General features: G+C 46.8%; 1 protein-coding gene across 1 annotated transcript in view; it reads left to right on the top strand.

The window, feature by feature from the left end:
- The first annotated feature begins 205 nt into the window (after positions 1 to 205).
- The window catches only part of BBS4 (Bardet-Biedl syndrome 4), a 35,597-nt gene continuing 16,934 nt past the window's right edge, over positions 206 to 18,868 (top strand). Inside the window, exons 1-3 of the mRNA XM_064668586.1 lie at positions 206 to 286; positions 2,192 to 2,243; positions 15,890 to 15,969. Coding sequence (XP_064524656.1) covers positions 263 to 286; positions 2,192 to 2,243; positions 15,890 to 15,969 — 156 coding nt within the window. The 5' untranslated portion in view covers positions 206 to 262. The remainder of the gene's footprint in view (positions 287 to 2,191; positions 2,244 to 15,889; positions 15,970 to 18,868) is intronic.

Here is an 18,868-nt window from a genome sequence, read left to right as displayed (position 1 = left end):
CGCGGCCCCGCAGCACTTCCCGGGGCCGTCTACTCCTCACTGGCGGCCTAGCCTCGCGGGGTTCCCAATAAAACCCTCCAATAAAGGGACATTGTATCATTTCTGTGTTTTCTCGGGTGTTTTTCACGTCAAAGGGGACGCGAGGGGGGGGAATATCCGAGGTCCTCCCGCCGCCACCGCCGCCTTCCCGCCCTGCCCCGCGCGCCATGGCCGCCCCGGAAGTGGCGGGCGGTCGCCATGGCAACCCCGGCCCGCCGCGGCCATGGCGGAGCCGCCGGACGCCTCGGTGAGGGGCGAGAGTCCGCCGGGTTACGGGGGGCGAGAGGGGACCGGCGGGTCTGGGGGCGAGCGGAGGTGGAGGGGGGCGAGCAGAGGTGGAGGGAGGCGAGCAGAGGTGGAGGGAGGCGAGGGGCGGCGGCGGGAGGTGTTTTAAGCGGTTAAGAGCGGTTAAGGTTAAGAGCGAGTTTTTTAATCTTTGCGCACTTAGTATGAAAAACGTGAGGGAAATTCAGCCTTCATTGAAGTAAATAATAATAATAATCGGTTAGCAGGTGATGGAGCGTGTCACCGAAGGGTAGTGGAGCTGGGGAAGGGGCTGGAGCACCAGGAGCGGCGGCTGAGGGAGCTGAGGGTGTTCAGCTGGAGAAGAGATACTCCAGGGAGACCTGAGAGCCCCTTCCAGGGCCTAAAGGGGCTCCAAGAGAGCTGGAGAGGGACTTGGAACAAGGGCCTGGAGGGACAGGACAAGGGGGAATGGCTTCAAACTGCCAGAGGGCAGGGATAGATGGGATAGTGGGAAGGAATTGTTTGGCGTGAGGGTGGTGAGGCCCTGGCCCAGGTTGTCCAGAGAAGCTGTGGCTGCCCCATCCCTGGGAGTGTTGAAGGCCAGGTTGGACAGGGCTTGGAGCAACCTGGGCTAGTGGAAGGTGTCCCTGCCCATGGCAGGGGAGTGGGGCTTGATCACCTTTAAGGTCTCTTCTAACCCAAACCACTCCACGATTTTCTGATTTTTTTGTGCTGAGGGTGGTTGCTGTGAATTCCCCCAGGCCTGGGTTGTTCAGTGTATCTAGAAATGATCTGCACAAAAGCCCGACTAGAAAGTAACTCAGGTGAGGAGGAAATACAAGAAACTGCTGGGAAGTCTCAACAGTGCTGAGTGAGAGGACTTAGAATTGGATTGATGGGTGCAGATTAAAAAAAAGTTTTTTAACAGATCAAAAAAACGAGGGGTTGGTGCTGGTTATTGCTGCTGAGGAATGAGTGCTTGGCTTTGGGGAATTGTGTGAAAATATCCACTCAGCTTTTCACAATCAGCAAAATGAATAAAATTTTAGAAACTAGTAAGAAACAGGAAAAAGTAAACAGTAATAAAAAAAGGAAGAGCCTTTCTTAGGTTATTTTACATGTCTCAGGTGCTGTACTCAGCATCTCTGATCCTCCCTATCTCCAGTAAAAAATGATGCAATTAGAAAATGTTCCCAAAACATTGCAAGGAGCAAGGATTGACTGAATCTGTGCTTCACAAGATTGTTAATTAAGGAGAGGGGAGGAGACACAGGTGTATGAAATCCTGTGTTGTCTCTGGGGAAGAGGAGCGAGGAGTGTTTCTTCCCCAAATACTGAAGTAAAAAATAAAAGTGCTTCCCTGTGTAATCCTGTTTCTCTTCTGGGAAGGCTTGATTTTTTGATGCAAAGTAAGGAAATGGTAAAAAGTGCATTTATCTTCCATGGCCTGGGAGCTCTGGGCAGTGTTTGCAGGTCGAGGTTTGCTGCCCTCACCCCCTGTGGGCTCAGGAGATTCCCCAGGAACAGCTCTGCTCTAATTACCTTCATAAATATTTTATAATAAATGGGGTTTTTTTACTTATTTTCTTGTGTGAGCTCTAATTAGCATCTTAAATGCTTGAGTATTGCTCTTTTGCAAGGTAATACTGCCTTTCCAGGATGCTGATGGACAGCAGGGAACCCACGGAAGGGGAATGAGCTGCACAGTGAGGGGGGTCGATTGAACCTACCCATGGAACAGAACTCTCAGCTTTGCTTGGCAGGGCAGAGTTTGTCCAGCAGCAATGCTGCTATTTTTATGCTCTCTTTTGGGATTTGCCAGTTGTCCTTTCTGATTATTTTCTGGAGCAGAGCTCCAGGAAGCCTTGCCTGGTGTATTTAGTGCTCCTGTTTTCTGTCTTTCCAGGTTCCTTCGTTGCCGGCGGCTACAGAACCTCCAAAACCTCGGCCTAAGAAAGGTTTGTTTGAAGATATGATTGTGTTCCTTGGGCAGGTTGGTTTTAAGATTTCTTTTACAGTGTGTGCAGCTGTCTAGGAGGAAATAAATGTCCTCTGGGAAAAGAGGAGACTGTCTAGACTGCAGTTTGCTGAATACCAATATTTTCCTAGGGTCTCTGTGAGCTCAGTGCTGTTCCTGGCTGACTTAGTGCACCCACAGCCTGCATCATGTTTGCTTATAATCTGTGAGACTGTTTTTTTATTGTGTACTTACTTGTTGGGCTGCTAATGAGTTCGATACTCATTTATCTTCTCAAATAACAACAGGGGTTTTTTGAGTTTGGGTTCTTCAGGATGATGTCTTGCTGTGGAAATGATCTTAGGAGGCTGACATGGTGTCCTTTTCAGTGTTTCATGTCACATTTTCCAAAATTTGAAGTTGTGACTGGGTTTAATTATTGTTTGTTTGCTTTTGTTTGTTGTTACTGTTTTTTTTTCATGTTGAAAACGAGTTAATCAGTTTGAAATCTTGATTGAATCTGAACTGGAACAGGAACAATGTCAGCTATTGGTTCAAAAGACTTGACCAAATCCTGCTGTTTTGTGAGGGACTTGGTAGATCCTGCAGCACAGTTTGGTGTTGGAGCCCCTCCTTTCCCCCCTTCCCTTGTTCCTGTGACGTGACTTGTCCCGGTGCACACGAGGAGTGTTTCCTTCCCTGGGGCTCTGAGCTGTGCTCCCCTTCCCTGCACACACCTGGGCCCTGCAGAGCCTCTGTGCCTACCTAAGCTGAGCTTTGGGCTGGTTTTTTAATTCATTTTCCTTTCTCAAGTGTCCAGAGGGCCCCATCAATTCACATTATAATTAAGAGTATATGCTCCCAGTGCCAGCCACAAGCTCCCTTTTCCATTCCATCCATCCATCCCTTTCAGGAAAGCTCAGTCCTTTGCCCTGATGTGCCTGTCAGAGCACACTTTGGGAGGAAATCTTCCCTATTCCTTGACTGCCATGGGATAATGCTGGCATCAAAAAGGAGCTTGTTTGGCAACTGGGCACTACATTGACATTTCTTCCTCCTGCATGTAGGCCTTGGGAAGCTGGAAAAGCCACTTTGCTTTTGTTTTGTGGAGCTCAGGCTCCCTGAATTCCTGGCAGCAGAATTCCAGCCCTTGAGCAGAGTGTGGCTGTCCTGGAGATGGGGCTTGAGGTCTCAGCCCCATCCCAGGCCCCTTTGGTACATTGCCCAGGGCTGCTTTGGGCCTGTGTGCAAGTAAAAATAACCCCCAAAGTTATTTTGTCTTGGCTATCAAGTCCTTTAGAGCAAGGATTGCTCTGAAATTACTCTAAATTGGTCACTTTGAACCAGTTACTGTGAGGCTGTTTGGCCTCTGAGGGAGATGGTTCATCTCCATCCTTTCCTGTGAAGGTGATGGGTCTGATCTCACCCTCCACATCCCCCACCTTGTTCTGCCTCATGCAAGTCCCATCTATTTGTGTCTCTGGATCTCCCTTTTGTGCTGACACAACTGACACAAGGAAACTGGAGTGACTTACAAAAGTCATCCAGCCTGTGACTTTTGTAATTCTCTTTTCTGTCTCTGCAGGTAAATTGAGGCATCTCCAGTGCCTGGCACACCTCAGGCTGCTCCCACTGAAATGCCTTGGAAGCCTCTGGGCTTTGCCTTTTAATATTTGACTTTAGTGCAGCAAGGAAAGCTGATTTGAGCTGCCTGATGGTTAATCTCTGGGAAATGAGGGCAGCAAAAAGATTTGTACTAGGAGTGATGTAACAGTGTCCTGTGTGCGTGGGTGAGGGGCTGGGGGCATGGAAGAGAGGAGGAGGGAGAGCCAGGGAATGTTGTATATGTTTTTGTGGAATTTGGCAGGAAAGAATAGCAGCTTTTTCCCCATGACAGTGGGGTTTTTTTAATAGGGTTTTCCTAGAACATCTTAATTAAATATCTCATCCTGTTTTAGTTTGGCTGAGGAGAATTAGGGTGAACTTTAAGGAGCCAGGCTACATCAGTGCTGTTTGAACAGCAGAGTGCTGCTAAACTTATTTTAAACTGACATTTTTAAACACTGAATGGCCACTTTCTGTTGCAACAGTTTGCCTTGTTGTGTTTGCTTTGTGTTTTCAAGCAGGATAAAGCTCCAGTATCAATGTCTTCTGGACCCAACATTAATGCAAACAGGTCTGAAATGCAGAGACCACGTGGTATAACTTGTGAGCAGTTTGGTGTGGGTGAAATTTGTGCCCAAATGGGGCAATAACTCTGGCTGTGGTTGTACACAGAGGTGACAGTGTGACCAAGTCATGGCTGAAGCCCTGTTTTAACCATCACGCTGCTGCACTCAGCTTGTCTGTGTCTGTATGGGGTAGGAGTGAGGTATTAGATGTGTGTTTCTGAGAATGGGATCTCAAAGTCGTCAGAAATAATTGGAATGACAAAATACACGTGTGGGTTTTGTTGCTTTAGCCAGAAAACCACATTTTCACCGATGCAGGTGAGAATACGCTGAATATTGTTGAACCTGAGTGGAGCAGCTTCCCCTCACTGTTCCTTGCTTTCCTCTTGTGATCCTGCCCGTGAGCCAGGAAAAAATGGAAGCCTGGAGCCAGTGTTTAACAACCTGTTTTTATAACTCCTGAAACAATAACTTTGAGCTGGGAGGCAGAATTCGCTCGTGAAGTGGCTGAACCGTCGTGTGGCTGCTGGGCTCTGAAAGCCCAAAAGGCTGGGATTTGGGAGAGTCTGGCTTGCAGGCAGGTCAGCCCAGAGGGAAGAGTGTGAGTGTTCAGAGAGGCTGAAGGAGGTCTAAAGGTTCTGGAGCAGCCTGTGGTTTGGGTTTGGGATCTCTCCATCCCACACTCTGCATTAATGGGACCGGTGATGCCCCCTCGGAGCGTCCTGTGGTGACAGGCATTGCTCAGCAGGGTGACACAGGAGCAGCAAACCCCATTCATTAGTTTGTCCTTTCCTCCCCACGGGGAGAGCTGCTCCCAAAATCAATTCCCTTTGTTGCTCCATCAACATCCATAACCCTGCCTGCGCTGATATTTTGTCCCGAGGCAACTGAGGGGAATAAAGGGAGCTCTGTTCCTTGGAGTGATCTGGAGTTAATGTCAGCCTGCTGGGACGGGCTTTTCATCTCCCTCCTGCATTTTAAATCAATCAGATATTTTCCTAAATGCTTTGCTGGTTTGGAATTGAGATAGGCTGTCTTCCATCTTTCCACTTTCCTTTTCCCACACAGGCAAATCAAGTCATTTTATAGGAGCAGAGAAACACTTTGACCAGCTTGTATTGTTGATTTTTATGGAGCATTACTTGAATTTGTTTCCCTTAATCACTGAAAAACATATTGAGAAAGTAAGTTCTGAGTTCATGTTTGCCTCATAACAGTTCAGAGGTTAATGGGACCATTTTAAATTCATTTGCATTTCTACATGAAGGTGAGACCTCAGATTTTGTGAGCTGCAGTGACGGCGTTTTAATGACAAGGTAGAATCCTAAATATGTACACACTATAATAAATACACTGAAGCAAAATGGAATTCACTTGAATCACTGGGAAGAACTTGGGATAGAAATCCATTAGGCTGTGAAGGAGAATTCTGAATTGTCACCAACCACCTCCACATTTACCCAAGGAAGGGTCAGGTAGATAATTTTCAAAGGGAAAATCCTATAAAAGTATTAGCAGGGATTAAGTGTTCTCCCAGGCCTGGGCATTGGGATATTTTTTTGGATGCTTTGTAGGTATGTTTTTTTCTAGGGTTTGAAGCAAGGACTTAACTGTGACCTTTGGCAAAGCGCTTTGGCTTTTGTTTCTTTCCATTTATCAACCCCAAGCTTGGCCTAATATCCAGTGACAGGCTTTGGGTGCTGCAGGCTTTCGGGTAACAAAACATTTGGAGGCATTAAGTGAAAAATGAAAAATACCCTAGAAATGGATACATTGCAATGCACTGCTTGGCCTGTTCGAGTAGTGAGGGGTGTGGGCTCCTCCTTGAAGCCAAGGGGAGTCAGTGGGTTCCAGTAAAAACCAGTTGCCTGTTTGCTGGGCAGTAAAGCTCCCTTTGGTGGGTGGTGACTCGGTGATGAGAAACAATCTCAAAGCGTGGCTCTTGGATAATAAACAACGTGCAGATCGTGCAGAAGTTGATAAGTGGCTTTTGATGAGCAGCTCCTGCTCACCCAGGTGAGCCAGTGGGGATCCCTCCTGCTCCTGCAGATATTTTGAGGGGTTCTGTGAGTGTTTCAGTGGCTGGGGCACCCTGAGCAGCAGGAGCTCCTGACCCCGAGGGGTCGATTCTGTGCAGAGCCGATCACTTCTGAATTCCTGATACATTTCCTTAAATCAATATAAATCCATTCTTTGAGCCAGCTTCAAAGCTGCCTTTGAACTTGTAAGAGTGAAGCTGCCTGAGAACCCCAGATAAAACCAACCTCCTTGAGTTAAATTAATTAATACTTCTAAGTGTGTCAGAAAGAAAGGCCTTGGTGGGAATGTTGTGGTCGGGAGGAGCCAGCACAGCCCCTTATCTGTCCATACCCACTCCCTTCCATCTGGCCACGTGTGAGCCAAGATCTTTTAGCCCATTTGAACCCCCAACCTTGTGGGAAGAAAATGGTTTCTAACTAAGATAGATTAGTTGGTAATTACATCACTGTTTTATGTAAGAGACCTGGGTGTTTCCATCTCTCCGGGTGAGTGGGGAGTAGCTCTGGGTGTGTGTTGCTCAGGATCTGATGCAGCTGTTAGTTTGGAACAGTGAGATTAAAAAAATGGATTAGCATTAAATTGTATAATATCCTTCACTTCATCCTCTTCTCCCCAAAATAACAGCCCAGTAATCCCTGCAGTGCAAAGAACTGGTCATATTTAAGTTGGAATGTGCCAGCACAGCTCTGCCCTCTTGTGTGTGTACATTAATATCTGTGCTGACAGGAGCAGGGAATCCTGTGCAGGCAGCACAGCAGGGAACACTTCAGAGCCAATTTTTAAATCAGGTAAATTCATTTTTCTGAAGTCTTTTTGAAAGTCCTTGGTGCCAGGCAAGTGTCTTTTGATTTAAAGCCTTCAGCTCCAGGTTGTTGGTGTGCTGCCTACAGATAAAATGGCATCTCCTGGTGTGAATTTAAAAATAATTCTATAGAAATAGTGACAAGTTTAGGAAGGGTGGGATTCATCTTTCTGCACTGAGATCTCTCTGATGTAGAACAAGTCTCAGCACATCACCTGTGCTCTGTGTTTAGTCAGTGCAAAGCCCACCTGATGCCATTCCCTGACCTCTCCCAGCCACATGTCTCGGGATGAATCTCTCCTCAAGGATGCCTCTTCCTCTCTTTTCCCTAGGACAAAGCCCAAGGCAAGTCACCATCTTAATTTTCAGCCACTTTAAGGAGATGCATCTCACTCAAGAGTCAGAATTCCTGTTGTCTGTGCAACTGGAATTTGAGCCTCTGAGTCTTTGGTGATATAATCACCTGTTGGGTTTAGCCCAGCTCTCCAACAGGATCCATGGCACAGGAGTGATGGCACTTGCTGAACGAGGACCAGCTCACTGAGGGCTTTTTAAATAAAAGATCTCCATTCACTCCTTCCAGGGCCTGTCCCCTTTCCCACCCATGTTTCCAGCTGCAGAAGCCCTGGGATTTAGTCACTATTTTTTATATATTTCTCAACAATTTCATTCCCTGCCTGATTCATTTTCACCAGGCAGAGTGAAAATCCTGGTGTGCTCCTGGGATTGTGTAATTAAAGATTGTATTGTTAGGACACTCGTGCTGTAGGGCAGAGTGAAGGTGCCCAGGCAAGTGTTCATCCTGGGACAGACATCCCACCTGGGAAACTTCATCCTCAGGCAACAAGGCTGGAAGAACTCAAAAAAAATAGGGTCTAGTGGTAGGAAGTGCTGAAATGTTTGCAAGAGCAGCTTCTATATTTTTTGTGTATCAATATTCTTATAAAATTGCTCCACTATCCTATTCTTTGGCAGTGGGTGAGCTGAGGAGAGGTTCTAGGGGTTATTCCCCCTGAAGTGGGAAGCTTCAAAGCCTCTCGTGACTGGATTGTGGTCCTCTCCCTGTTGGAATTTTATTTTGCTTTTGAAGAGGAAAAGCTTTTGTTACAAATTCCTTATGTTGCTTTTAGTTCCAATTTCCATGTGAAGTACCTCACGCTGTAGACAGAGAAAGACTAAGCACGGGAATTAAAGCCAAAGGAAGGATTAGACTGGAAATCCCCAAACCACCGTGCTCCTGATGCTGGAATTAATGAGAGGCTGGTTATTTTGGGAATGCCTGCAGCCAGTTTGCAGGGGGAATATCTCCCATCCCAGCGCTGCTGTGGGAGGAGCCAGGGAGGAGCCAGCAGGGAATATCTCAGACCACCTCTGCTGTTTATGAGGCATCTCATTCCAAAGCCCTCTGTGAGGGTGTGCTCTGCCCCCCAAATTTGGGAACTGTGTCAGCAAACAGGCACCTGGAAGGAGCTCAGCCTCTGTCCTGCCTCCAGGAGCACAAGGCATCAGGCAGGAAAAATGCTTTAAATGGAGAAGACAAGAGTTAGGATGCCATGCCAGGGTTGGGTCCTTGAGCATCTCCAGGTGCAGTGTCTGCATCCTCAGGGACAGGGACTTCCTATAGAAGAGCCTAGATTTGGGGGTTTTCCCTATTTTTTGTTTCAACTCTGCTCAGAGCACAGCTCTGCTCAGCACTCGTGGTCAAAACTGGCTTGAGCAAACAGACCTTCACTTTTCATTTTTTAAGAAAAGAAGACCACACCTTTTCAAATTCTTTTTTAAAGGACTGTTATTAAATTTCACCCCAGTGTTTGAATCAAATTCTAGACTTGAATCAAGCCTGAATCAGATTTTTGGTGGGGTAATGATCAGGATAATGTACTTGTGCTAATGTGTGTAGGTCTCACCCCTTCCCAGATGGATTCAGGGTGGCAGTGCTGTCTCACCAGCCTCGTGCTGCTAACAGAGATTCCCCAGTATCCAAACTGGTTCTGCCACTGGCAACTTCACTGTGGCACTGGGAGGTCCAGGGGGATCACAAGTGTGCAGTTATTCACAGATCATCCCACTTCACCTGAAGGTCAAACTCGAGCAGCACACAGTAGAAGACAAATAATGGAATAAGTGAATCCTATTAATAAGGCAAATTAACTGAATAATCAGTGTAAGTATTTGTCTTGTAAAGAAAACCATTTTTATTTGGAGTAACTCAGAACTTTAAACGTCCTAAATCAGAAAACCCACTGAAATCTGAGCAAGCACCTCTGAGATTTATGCTGTTTTAAGTGACAAGAGAAAATGCCCTTTTTTTCCCTTTGCCCTGGTGTATAAATCAGCTTTAAGATACAATTTTCCATCTATCCTTGGCTAATTTTCCTGCAGGGGGAGGTGGAGAGTCAGAAATGGTGCTTTTTTTTGTTTTGTTTTGTTTTGTTTTGTTTAAACTGCTGTTTTCCAGCCTGCTTCCAGCTTTCCCTGCGTCCTGGGGAGCTATTAATCCACGGGAGGCAGCTCCCAGGGATGAGTTACTGCCCCTCACCAGCCCAGGCTGTGTCTGAGGGGTTTTATTAACCCCAGCCCACTGTAAATAACGAGCAAACACCCGGCTTTAGGGCTTGATTTAAAGGTGTTCCAGGGAGAACACAGGGAAAGGGATTAAGCAACCAACAGCTCCGGCAGAAGGCTGCTCCTTTTGTTGGTGTTGTTTCCATCCATTTTAAAGGTATCTGTGCCCACAAATACCTGTGCTCTCACATATATATTCACTCACACACGGGTGAGTGAAATGCAGCTCCCAGAGCCTCCTCTGGGGGCTGGTTTTGGGGTTGTTTTTCATTATTCCCCAGTTCTGAATACATTACAGCTCCATTTTCAAGGATGGAGCTGGGCGTAGGAAGAGCAGCGTTCCTGTGCTTCTTTCCAAGCTCTGATGTATTTATAATGCCACGGTCTCAGTGAAAGAGTGTGAGGAAGGAAGAGGATTTCTTGTTAAATTTGGCTGTGCTAGGAATTTGTAGGCTGCTCCTCTCACACCAAGGCAGTCTGTTAGTTTTAAATCTCGATAAAAAGATTGATATTAGAGCTTAAAAAAATGCTTTCTGTCCGTTTTCATACCTTATTCTGGAAAATACAATTCCCTGGCAGCACTGAGCTGTTCTGTAGAAGCCATTTGAGCTTGTGCCTTATTATTCTGATGTTGTTTTTGTTCAGAAGATGCTCATCCCCTCCCTGTCCCTGATTTCCTCACGGTACCGTAATTCCCGGCGTTGGCAGCTGGCGAAGCTGGAGGCAAAGAGGAGCTGTGCACAGCTGGGCTCATCCCCCCCAGCCAGGTTTAGTTAACATGGATGTGAGAGCACAGAGCTTCATTGTGGGCTGCAACCACAGCTCTGCCCTGGGAGTGGAAACGATGGCAACCCTGGCAGTAGTGTCAGCACACATCCACGGGGAGCTGGGCTGGGAATGAGGGATGGGGTGGGGGTCAGTCCAGAGGGAATTCCATGGGCTGCCTCTCAGCTGTGGATGCTGCAGGGACGAGTGGGTTGTCTTCCTGCTGTTGGGAGTTTGCTGAGAAGCCAATGACCCGAATTACTTGAAAATGGGGAATGAATCTCCAACCCAGTGCAGGTGCTGTGGGCTGGGACAAGCCTTGCCTAAGGGTGGGAGCTGATCACCTCCATCCCTCCTGCCTTCACCACCGCCAAGCTTCCCGCTGGGGCTTCTCTGGAGCAAGATGGAATGGTTCCAAACTGACAGAGGGCAGGTTTGGATTGGATATTAGGAAAAAATTCTTCCTTGTGAGGGTGGAGAGGTCCTGGCACAGGTTGCCCAGAGAAGCTGTGGCTGCCCCATCCCTGCAAGTGTCCAAGGCCAGGCTGGACAGGGCTTGGAGCAACTTGGGCTGGTGGAAGGTGTCCCTGCCCAGGGCAGGGGGTGGAACGAGATGAGCTTTAAGGTCCCTTCCAACCCAACCCATTCTGGGATTCTAAGATGGTCTTTACCAGATTCTTCTTTGGTGCAGCTCCCCCAACAGCAAAATAGAGACTTGAGGCATTGCCTCTGTGTTCATTAGTTTTGAAAATACCTCTGTGCTTGGTGCTGTTTTACAACATGGAATTTTGCATTAGAACTTGGAAAGGGACAGTTGAGTCCTTTTGGATAACCTTTCCCCTGGATGTGGTACCCACCACGATGGATCCAGACTGTGGCTCGTGAGGCTACTGCAGGGTAAAGAAAAATTACAAACACTTATATTTAATTATTTTTCTGAAGCTCTTCTGTCCTCTCCCTGTGCCATATGTTATGATATGTTACTGTGGATTTTGGTTGATAACTGGTTCTTTTTGTGTCTTCTTGAGTCTTTTGCCCCTGTGCTGCTCCTTCAGGCTCTTCTTGCTGCTCTTGCTCAGGTTGCTGCAGGTTGGGTTCAAAGCTGGAGTGAACTGGGAGTGAAGTGGGACTGAGACCCTTTCCAATAACCCAGGGTGGAAGGAGGGCTGGGCCCTGATCTGATTTTTTTTATTATGATGAGACTAAAACATGTTCTTGAGCCCCTTCTCTGTGCTGGTGCTTTAACAATAATTTTTCCCCCACGAAATCTGATAAGAGCCTTCAGTGGATTTTTTTCCTCCCTCCTCTCTTTACAGCAATTTTAAAGCCCTTTTATTAAATCTAAACCCCACTGTTTGATAGTTCATCTCTAAGCTGTAATTACCCAATATGAAGATACAAGCACAAAATAATTTCCTAGGGAGGTTTACACAAAAAGGAATAACTCCCATTATTATTTTTTTCAGTCCTTTGAGAAAATCTATAAGAGGATGAATAAAGGGAAGAGTGATGATAGAGCAGCACAGATACAAACCTGATGATCTCACCCAATTCTGTCGGGGTTTCTGCTCCAGTGGCTCCCTTAAAGGAGCATTGTCAGGAAGAAAAATCACAGTGCTGGAAGTGGCTCCTGCCATCAATCACTGGCCAGGGAGAAGGTGGGGGATCACATGGATTCCCTTTGGAATTCAATCAAAACACACTTCAGAGGTATTTAATCATACATTTGGTGCCTGACTCCCTGGCACAGGACTTTTGTAATCCCACAAAAGAGAGGCCAGAAGACAGTGATGCAAGTTATAAATTCTTTTCGTTGTAGATACCAATTTTTTTGGATTAATTATGTTTTCCTGCACTGGCCCTTGGGCAGATTGATTTACAGAAAATGATGGCTTTTTGTTTCTTCACTGCTAGAATGAGCTAAACTGCCATTTTCTAACCTGTGTCCCTGCAGTGCCTGGGTTACTGTGAGGGCTCTGCCAGAGGGGACAAAGGAAAGTGTGTCTTTATCCAGCACTGACGTAGGAAAAACTCCTGGAGGTCCATGAGTTGAGGAAGGTGTTTTATTCCCTTTCTCTGGAGCCAGAGTCTCAAATAGATAAGGATTTGTATTTCCCTTTTCCTCAGGAAAATGCAGTGACCCACTGCACTGGGACAGCCCTTCTCAGCAGGCTGGAGCAGCAAACCTGAGGGAGGTAAATGCCCCAGGAGCAGGTATCCCACTGTGGGAAATCAGAAATGCAGGCAGGGGGTTGTGGCTCTGGAAAGGTGTATCAATAATTCCCATTAATTCTTTCTGCATCTCAATAGATTAAAGAGCCTGGTAATAAACCTTTACTTCCCACAGCCATTTTTTGGGGATCAGATATGTTCCTGGGTCAAATTTAAATGACCAATATAGACACCTGTTTTGAAAATCATTAGAACTGTTTGCCTGTTTTCAATTTGCTTGTCTTGGGGAGAAAGAAAAGAAAAAAGGAGGTACATATCCCCTTCAGTCAGGTTTGTTGCTGTTTCCAAATGAGTTTTAGGAGCATAAAAACACCACATGTTTTCCCAATTCCACAGGTATCCTCAGCTCACAGTATCACTGGGGGAAGCAAAGCTGGTTTATCTGCACAGATGTGAACGTTGTTCACTCCTGGGTCTGGTGGTGGGTCTTGATTTCTGTTTTCTCTCCATCCCAGCACTTTTAGGCTACTCCTTGGATTTTACCCCTCTCACTGGCTCCTTCCCCTCCCTGTTCCCAGCAGGCATTTCTGTGGTGTGGGAGTGGAGTATAACATCCCTCTTGTCTTGTAAGTGTGAAAAAACTCTGTCCTTCAGGAATTGAACAACCAATCTTCCATCCACTCTCTGTCCTCTTAGCTCAGCCCTAAACATTGGTACATGTTTTAACCTTTAATGGTGCTTTTTAACCTCCCAGTAAGGTGTGGGTTACAGATGCTTGGGAAACCCTAGGGTATATCTGGAGGGTCTTCTGGTTATTCCCTATTTCAGACAGTTGCAGGATTTTCTAATTTGAAGCTGCATCAGTAGGCACAAAGTCCTTGATGGATACTTTAGTTTGGATTGTTAGTGGAGTGTCTGTGGTTAAATAGGGTTTGCAGTGTTTGCCCCTAAAGCCATGCTTAGAGAAGGTGGGCAGTGCCCAGGTGTGCCAGGTTTGATGGTTTACATCCGATACTGGCACCAGGAGATGCCAGGCAGGAAGGGCACACAAGTCCAGCTGCTTCCATAAAAATGGGTTTTGGGTTGGAAGGGACCTTAAAGCCCTTCCAGTTCCATCTCCTGCCAAGGGCAGGGACACCTCCCACTATCCCAGGTTGCTCCAAACCCCGTCCAGCCTGGCCTTGGACACCTCCAGGGATGGGGCAGTGCATTTCCAGCATCCCCAAGTGCCTTGTTCCTCGGAAAAGAAAGTTCTGTCAAACCCTGGCACCCATAACAACTTACCAGGGAGGTCACTACAATGTGTTCATTAATTAGGGAGCCCCTCAATGGGCTTCAGAGCAGCAGCACTCCAGGGTTTGGTGAACTAGTGGGGTTTCAACTCATCTGTAGCTGTTTGGGCAGCCTCTGGACTCTTCTCTTCATGGTTTCACTCTCAGAAGGACAAATGCAAGGCATAAAGTCATTGGAAATCAATTAACCTGATCTGTGAACACACATATTAAAATGCCTTACTTACAAAAATCTGGATATTCGACAGTGGAGCAGAGTTTGGGAACGTTTGGATCCCTGATCTGTGTATTTTTCTGTAAGCTTAGCATGTTTGCACTACTCTCTTGTTTGGATTGCTCTTTTGTTTGGATTACTTCTTTGTTTGGATTACTTTTGTGTTTGTTTGGATTACTTTTTTGTTTGGACTGTGAGTTTTCTATTTGCTTTAGGGTAGTTGAACCTCCGTTAGAAGGTATTTGACCTCAGATTGCTGGTGTGCACACTGAAATCTCGGCTCTAATATACATCTCACTCGACATCCTGGAATTTAGGAAATAAATACAAGAAAACGAGAAAAGCTTTACAAAATGTTCTCCAAGTTGGTTTTAGGAGCCCTCAGTGATACTGGGCTTGGTTTGGTTGTGGGGGAGAGCCTGGTGTGTGTGAGAGGCGATTAAAGCCCGGCCTTTCCACAAGATAACACTCGGCACCGATAATGTCTCCCTACTCGATCCAGCCCTTCCAGCTGCAGAGTTTCTTCTTCCTCCCACCTGACCACCCCAAATCCCAGCTTCTCTGGGTTCCTGGAGCCTGTGTTGGGATCAGGTGTCCCGGTGCCGTGTCCCCCCAGCCCTCTCCCTGCTTTGCTTCCGCGCTTGTGTCACGATGTTGCCTCGCCGAGGGAGCTTTTGGGCCGGTTGCCATGGTTACCGCTCCGCCGCCCCTGAACCGGAGACACCGGGCCCGGCGATGCGTTCGCAGCCCTAATGAAATGCAGAGCAGCGCGTTAAACGTGTAAGCCCAGCGTGGGGATCGCTAAGCAACATCCCTCCGTGATGGGCCATAATTACTGCTGCCAGCTCGAGTGCTGGAGCACGAGGCTCCCTCCTCCACTGCATCAGACCCGTGTTTGTGCCAGGAGCTTCACAGGAGCTCACATCTATCATTTTTCATAGTCCCTTCACAGTTTCAAAGAACTGAGTTTGACCCCTTTAAATTATTCACACCTTCAGACCGGCAGCATCTCCCACGTCTCCTTTTGTATGTGTCGCCCGTTTCCTGCTCGTTCACTCCCAGAAATTTATTCTAAAGACCTTTGATTCTTCTGCCCCAGTTTCAAGAAGTGAGTCCAACTCATTTCCTCCACGCTGCTTCTTGCATATCTGAAAAAATCCAATACTGTTGAATTAAAATGTGTGCATTGCTGTTGAATTAAAATGTGTGCGTGGTCGGTGCTTGGAGCTGTTTGCTCCAGGATCTGCTCCAGAAGGAGCTGATGCCTCAGGCCTTTTAGAATCCCAGGCTGGTTTGGGTTGGGACCTTAAATCCCATCACGTTCCCACTCCCTGCCATGGGCAGGGACACCTTCCACTAGACCTGGTGGAAGCTTTCTGCTAAGAGCTTTTATTTAGTGTCTGTCCTGAACAAGGCATTTTCTGCACCAGTTTGAGAAGTAAAATAAACCCAGACCCTGGTTGGATTTCCACATTCCAGCCTTCCAGCGAAATCACTGACTGCACCACCCGCTGCAATGGCACTTCTGCAATTAGTTGCCTCGTGCTGGCAGCTGGGGTGGTTGGGAATCTCTCTCCCAGGTTCTCTGCTGATTCCCTGTGTTCTGTGGATGTTTTACATGTTCAGCACCGGAGCTGCCGATCCTGGAGAGGAAAAACTGGCTGATTTACCTGCTCTACGTCCGCAGGGACTACGAGGAGTGCAAGGTAAGAGCTGCCTCTGGGACTTCCCTGGGGAATTGTTTTACTGGTGTTATAAAATAATAGTTTTCTTGACAGTTTTCAAAGCATCCTCTTTCCTTATTTCTTTTGGAATAAGGGGACCAAGAGAAAATATAAGTAAAATTACTCCAATGTTCTCAAATCCTTGGCTGCCTTCAGGATTCGTGTGTGCAGCTCTCTGGAGCAATCTGTGAGCTCAGGGTGTCTTTAGGAGTGGAGAAATTGAAAAAACTGCAAACCTCTCTTGTTCCAAGTGATGGATGGGGTTTTCCAAGCTGATAATAACTCAGTTCCACAGCACAGGTCTCTGGATGGTACTACAGAGATGCTTGAAAAACACTCCAATTGAGGGAAATGTTACCACCAAGTGTAAATAAAAAATATCCTGCTGACCCTTGGGCAAAATTCTTTCATTTTACACATGATCCATTGCACCCTTTAATTCCTCTTGGGTTTGGAAGTGGTTGTTTGTTTGGGATTATAATGGTACATCGACTAAGGAAATGGCAAATTATTATTAAACAGTGTGTTTTCCTGATAAAATGAATCTGAGCTATGGAAGATGATGAAGACCAGGCTGGATGGGGGTTGGAGCAACCTGGTCTAGTGGAAGGTGTCCCTGCCCATGGCAGAGGGTGGAATGAGTGGAGCTTTAAGGTCTCTTCCAACCCAAACCATTCCATGATTCCAAGAGAAAGACATGAAGATGATGCAGCACCAGGCAGGAGGAGGGAAATGAATTCACATTCAGATTCTGTCATGTACAAAGAAGGTCTGAAAAGACTTTTTGTCTTCTGAAACACCAGTTTGGTCAGGACTTCTCCCTCTGCTGGAGAGCTCCTGGGGGTGCTCAGGAAAGGGACAGGCTGAGGAAATGCATTTTGCTCTTAATTAAAGGAGCCAGAGGGTTGGATTGAACAGATATAAACAAAAGTTGGACTAGTCCTCTAAACAGAAAATTGTTTCCCTTTTTTGTTATCTGGCTGGATTATTTTGGTGTAAGTTGACTGTTCATAGAGTCACTGAGTACAGAAAAGAAAAGTATGTGCAGCTCAGGAAACCAGAGGACATAACAAGTGGATGATATAATGACAACACCGACTTCTGCATGTCTTCATCGGTCAGGGAAGCAAGGAAAATAGGGGGGGAAAGATTGAGAGAAGGCAGCTCATAAATACTCCTCTGCTTGGCAGGCCAGCTTTGCTGGCCAAGGAGAAGGCAGCACAGCTTTTCCTCAGAGCTCACAAACCAGGGTTTCTGCAGCAAGGTTGGAGGAGTTTGGCACCAGACCACAGCAGGTTCTGTCACCTGGATGTGAGGGGTGTGTGCTCAGAGGGCTGGGTTTGTCCCAAAGACAGGAACCTCAGCATGCCAGGATGGTTCATCAGTCCCTGGGGAGGGAGAGGCACCTCCAGAGGTGATTCAGCTCTAGGAGGGTTGAGCTGCCCCCGGGTGTGGGGGTGTGTGTGTGTCTGTCTCCCCCCCTGCTGTTACCTGGGGTTACAGATCCAACCTGGATGCCCTTAGATGTGATAAGAAGAGACATTCCCAAACTTGCTACCTGGGGCTGATGCCTTCAAAACCAAAAGAGGTATTGGCAGTGTCCCCCAAGGCCTAAATTGCTGTGAACTCCTTGGTTACAGCATAGTTTGGGCACTTGTTAAAATCCATTAGATTTCTTTTTAGACTCAGTTAAGAAACAAGTGACCTGTGGTGCTAAATAATTTTAGTCTCTCTCACTCAGTGCTTTGAAACGCTCCCTCTCTAAAGTGGTTTTAAAAGCTTTCCTATTTTTCAGTGCTCAAGAAGGCCATTAAAAGCTGTTTATTTACCAACATCAACTCCCCTGTGAAGGCACTGAACTGATTTTAACCCTCTCAGGGCCACTCCAGCAAGGTGCAAACAGAGCCTGTGGCTGCAGCATCCCCTGGGATCACACAGGGACTGGTTGGTCTCCTGCCAGTGTGTCTAAATTCTGCCTGTGGCTTAAATAAACTGGGGGGGGGGGGAAAGCTGAGATTACAGATCATATTTCTCATCTCAAGGCCTTTTGCTGTAGGATTTTTTAGGTTTTATAGAATTAATCAGATCTCTGTAAAAGATAGCTCTCTGTTGCCCTCTCTTGCTCTGAGAATCTGGGTTTATGCAGATGGAGCAATACAGAGTATCCAAATTGAGATGTGTGGTTATTTCTGAGTTCTATAATAGTGCACTTTGTAAATTATGTAGATAAATTAGCAGATGCAGGTGAGGGAAGAGCGGCCCGGGTTTGTTCTTCCTTTTCCTTCCTCTCTTTTTCCAAGTGAGGATTCTCAGTAATAACTTTCCCAGTAACAGTTTTCCTTCCATGTGCTGGATTTGAGGTTTGGTTTTCAGGTCCTTCACTTACATCCCTCTGGGAGGCAGGGGATGCTGGGACTGCCCACACACATCTGGAGTGCCAGATGAGCACCATGTTACTGCTCACACAGGAATTATTCTTCCCTCCCTGTATCTCCTCCACTTCTGCACAAAAGTGGAGTCTCAGAGCAGAAGTGATGCCTTTAGTTCCTCCCCAGAGTGTTCATCCTCCCAAAAGTCACTCTTTTTGACCAGTTTTATAATTTCAGGGCACCTGTGACTATGGATTATGTCCAAACTGCACCCTCACCCCAGACTGGCTGCTGCATGGATGCAGCCAGCAGGAATTTACATTTCCATCAGGTTGTTTCCCCCCTGCACTCCTCATTTGTTCATTTGGCTTTCATTGACTCAGCTGCAGTTGCTCCAATTCAATTTATTTCTTCACAAATGGCCTGGAGCAGATACCCTTATCAGCAGAGGATGCTTCCAGACATGCCTTGTGGCATTTTCCCCAGGGAGTATCTAATTACCTTTGGGAATA

This window comes from Pseudopipra pipra, chromosome 12 (genome assembly GCF_036250125.1).
Source record: "Pseudopipra pipra isolate bDixPip1 chromosome 12, bDixPip1.hap1, whole genome shotgun sequence".
Classification (NCBI taxonomy): Eukaryota; Metazoa; Chordata; class Aves; order Passeriformes; family Pipridae; genus Pseudopipra; species Pseudopipra pipra.
The sequence above is the reverse complement of the archived record's forward strand: the minus strand, read 5'-3'. Positions and strand labels throughout refer to the sequence as shown.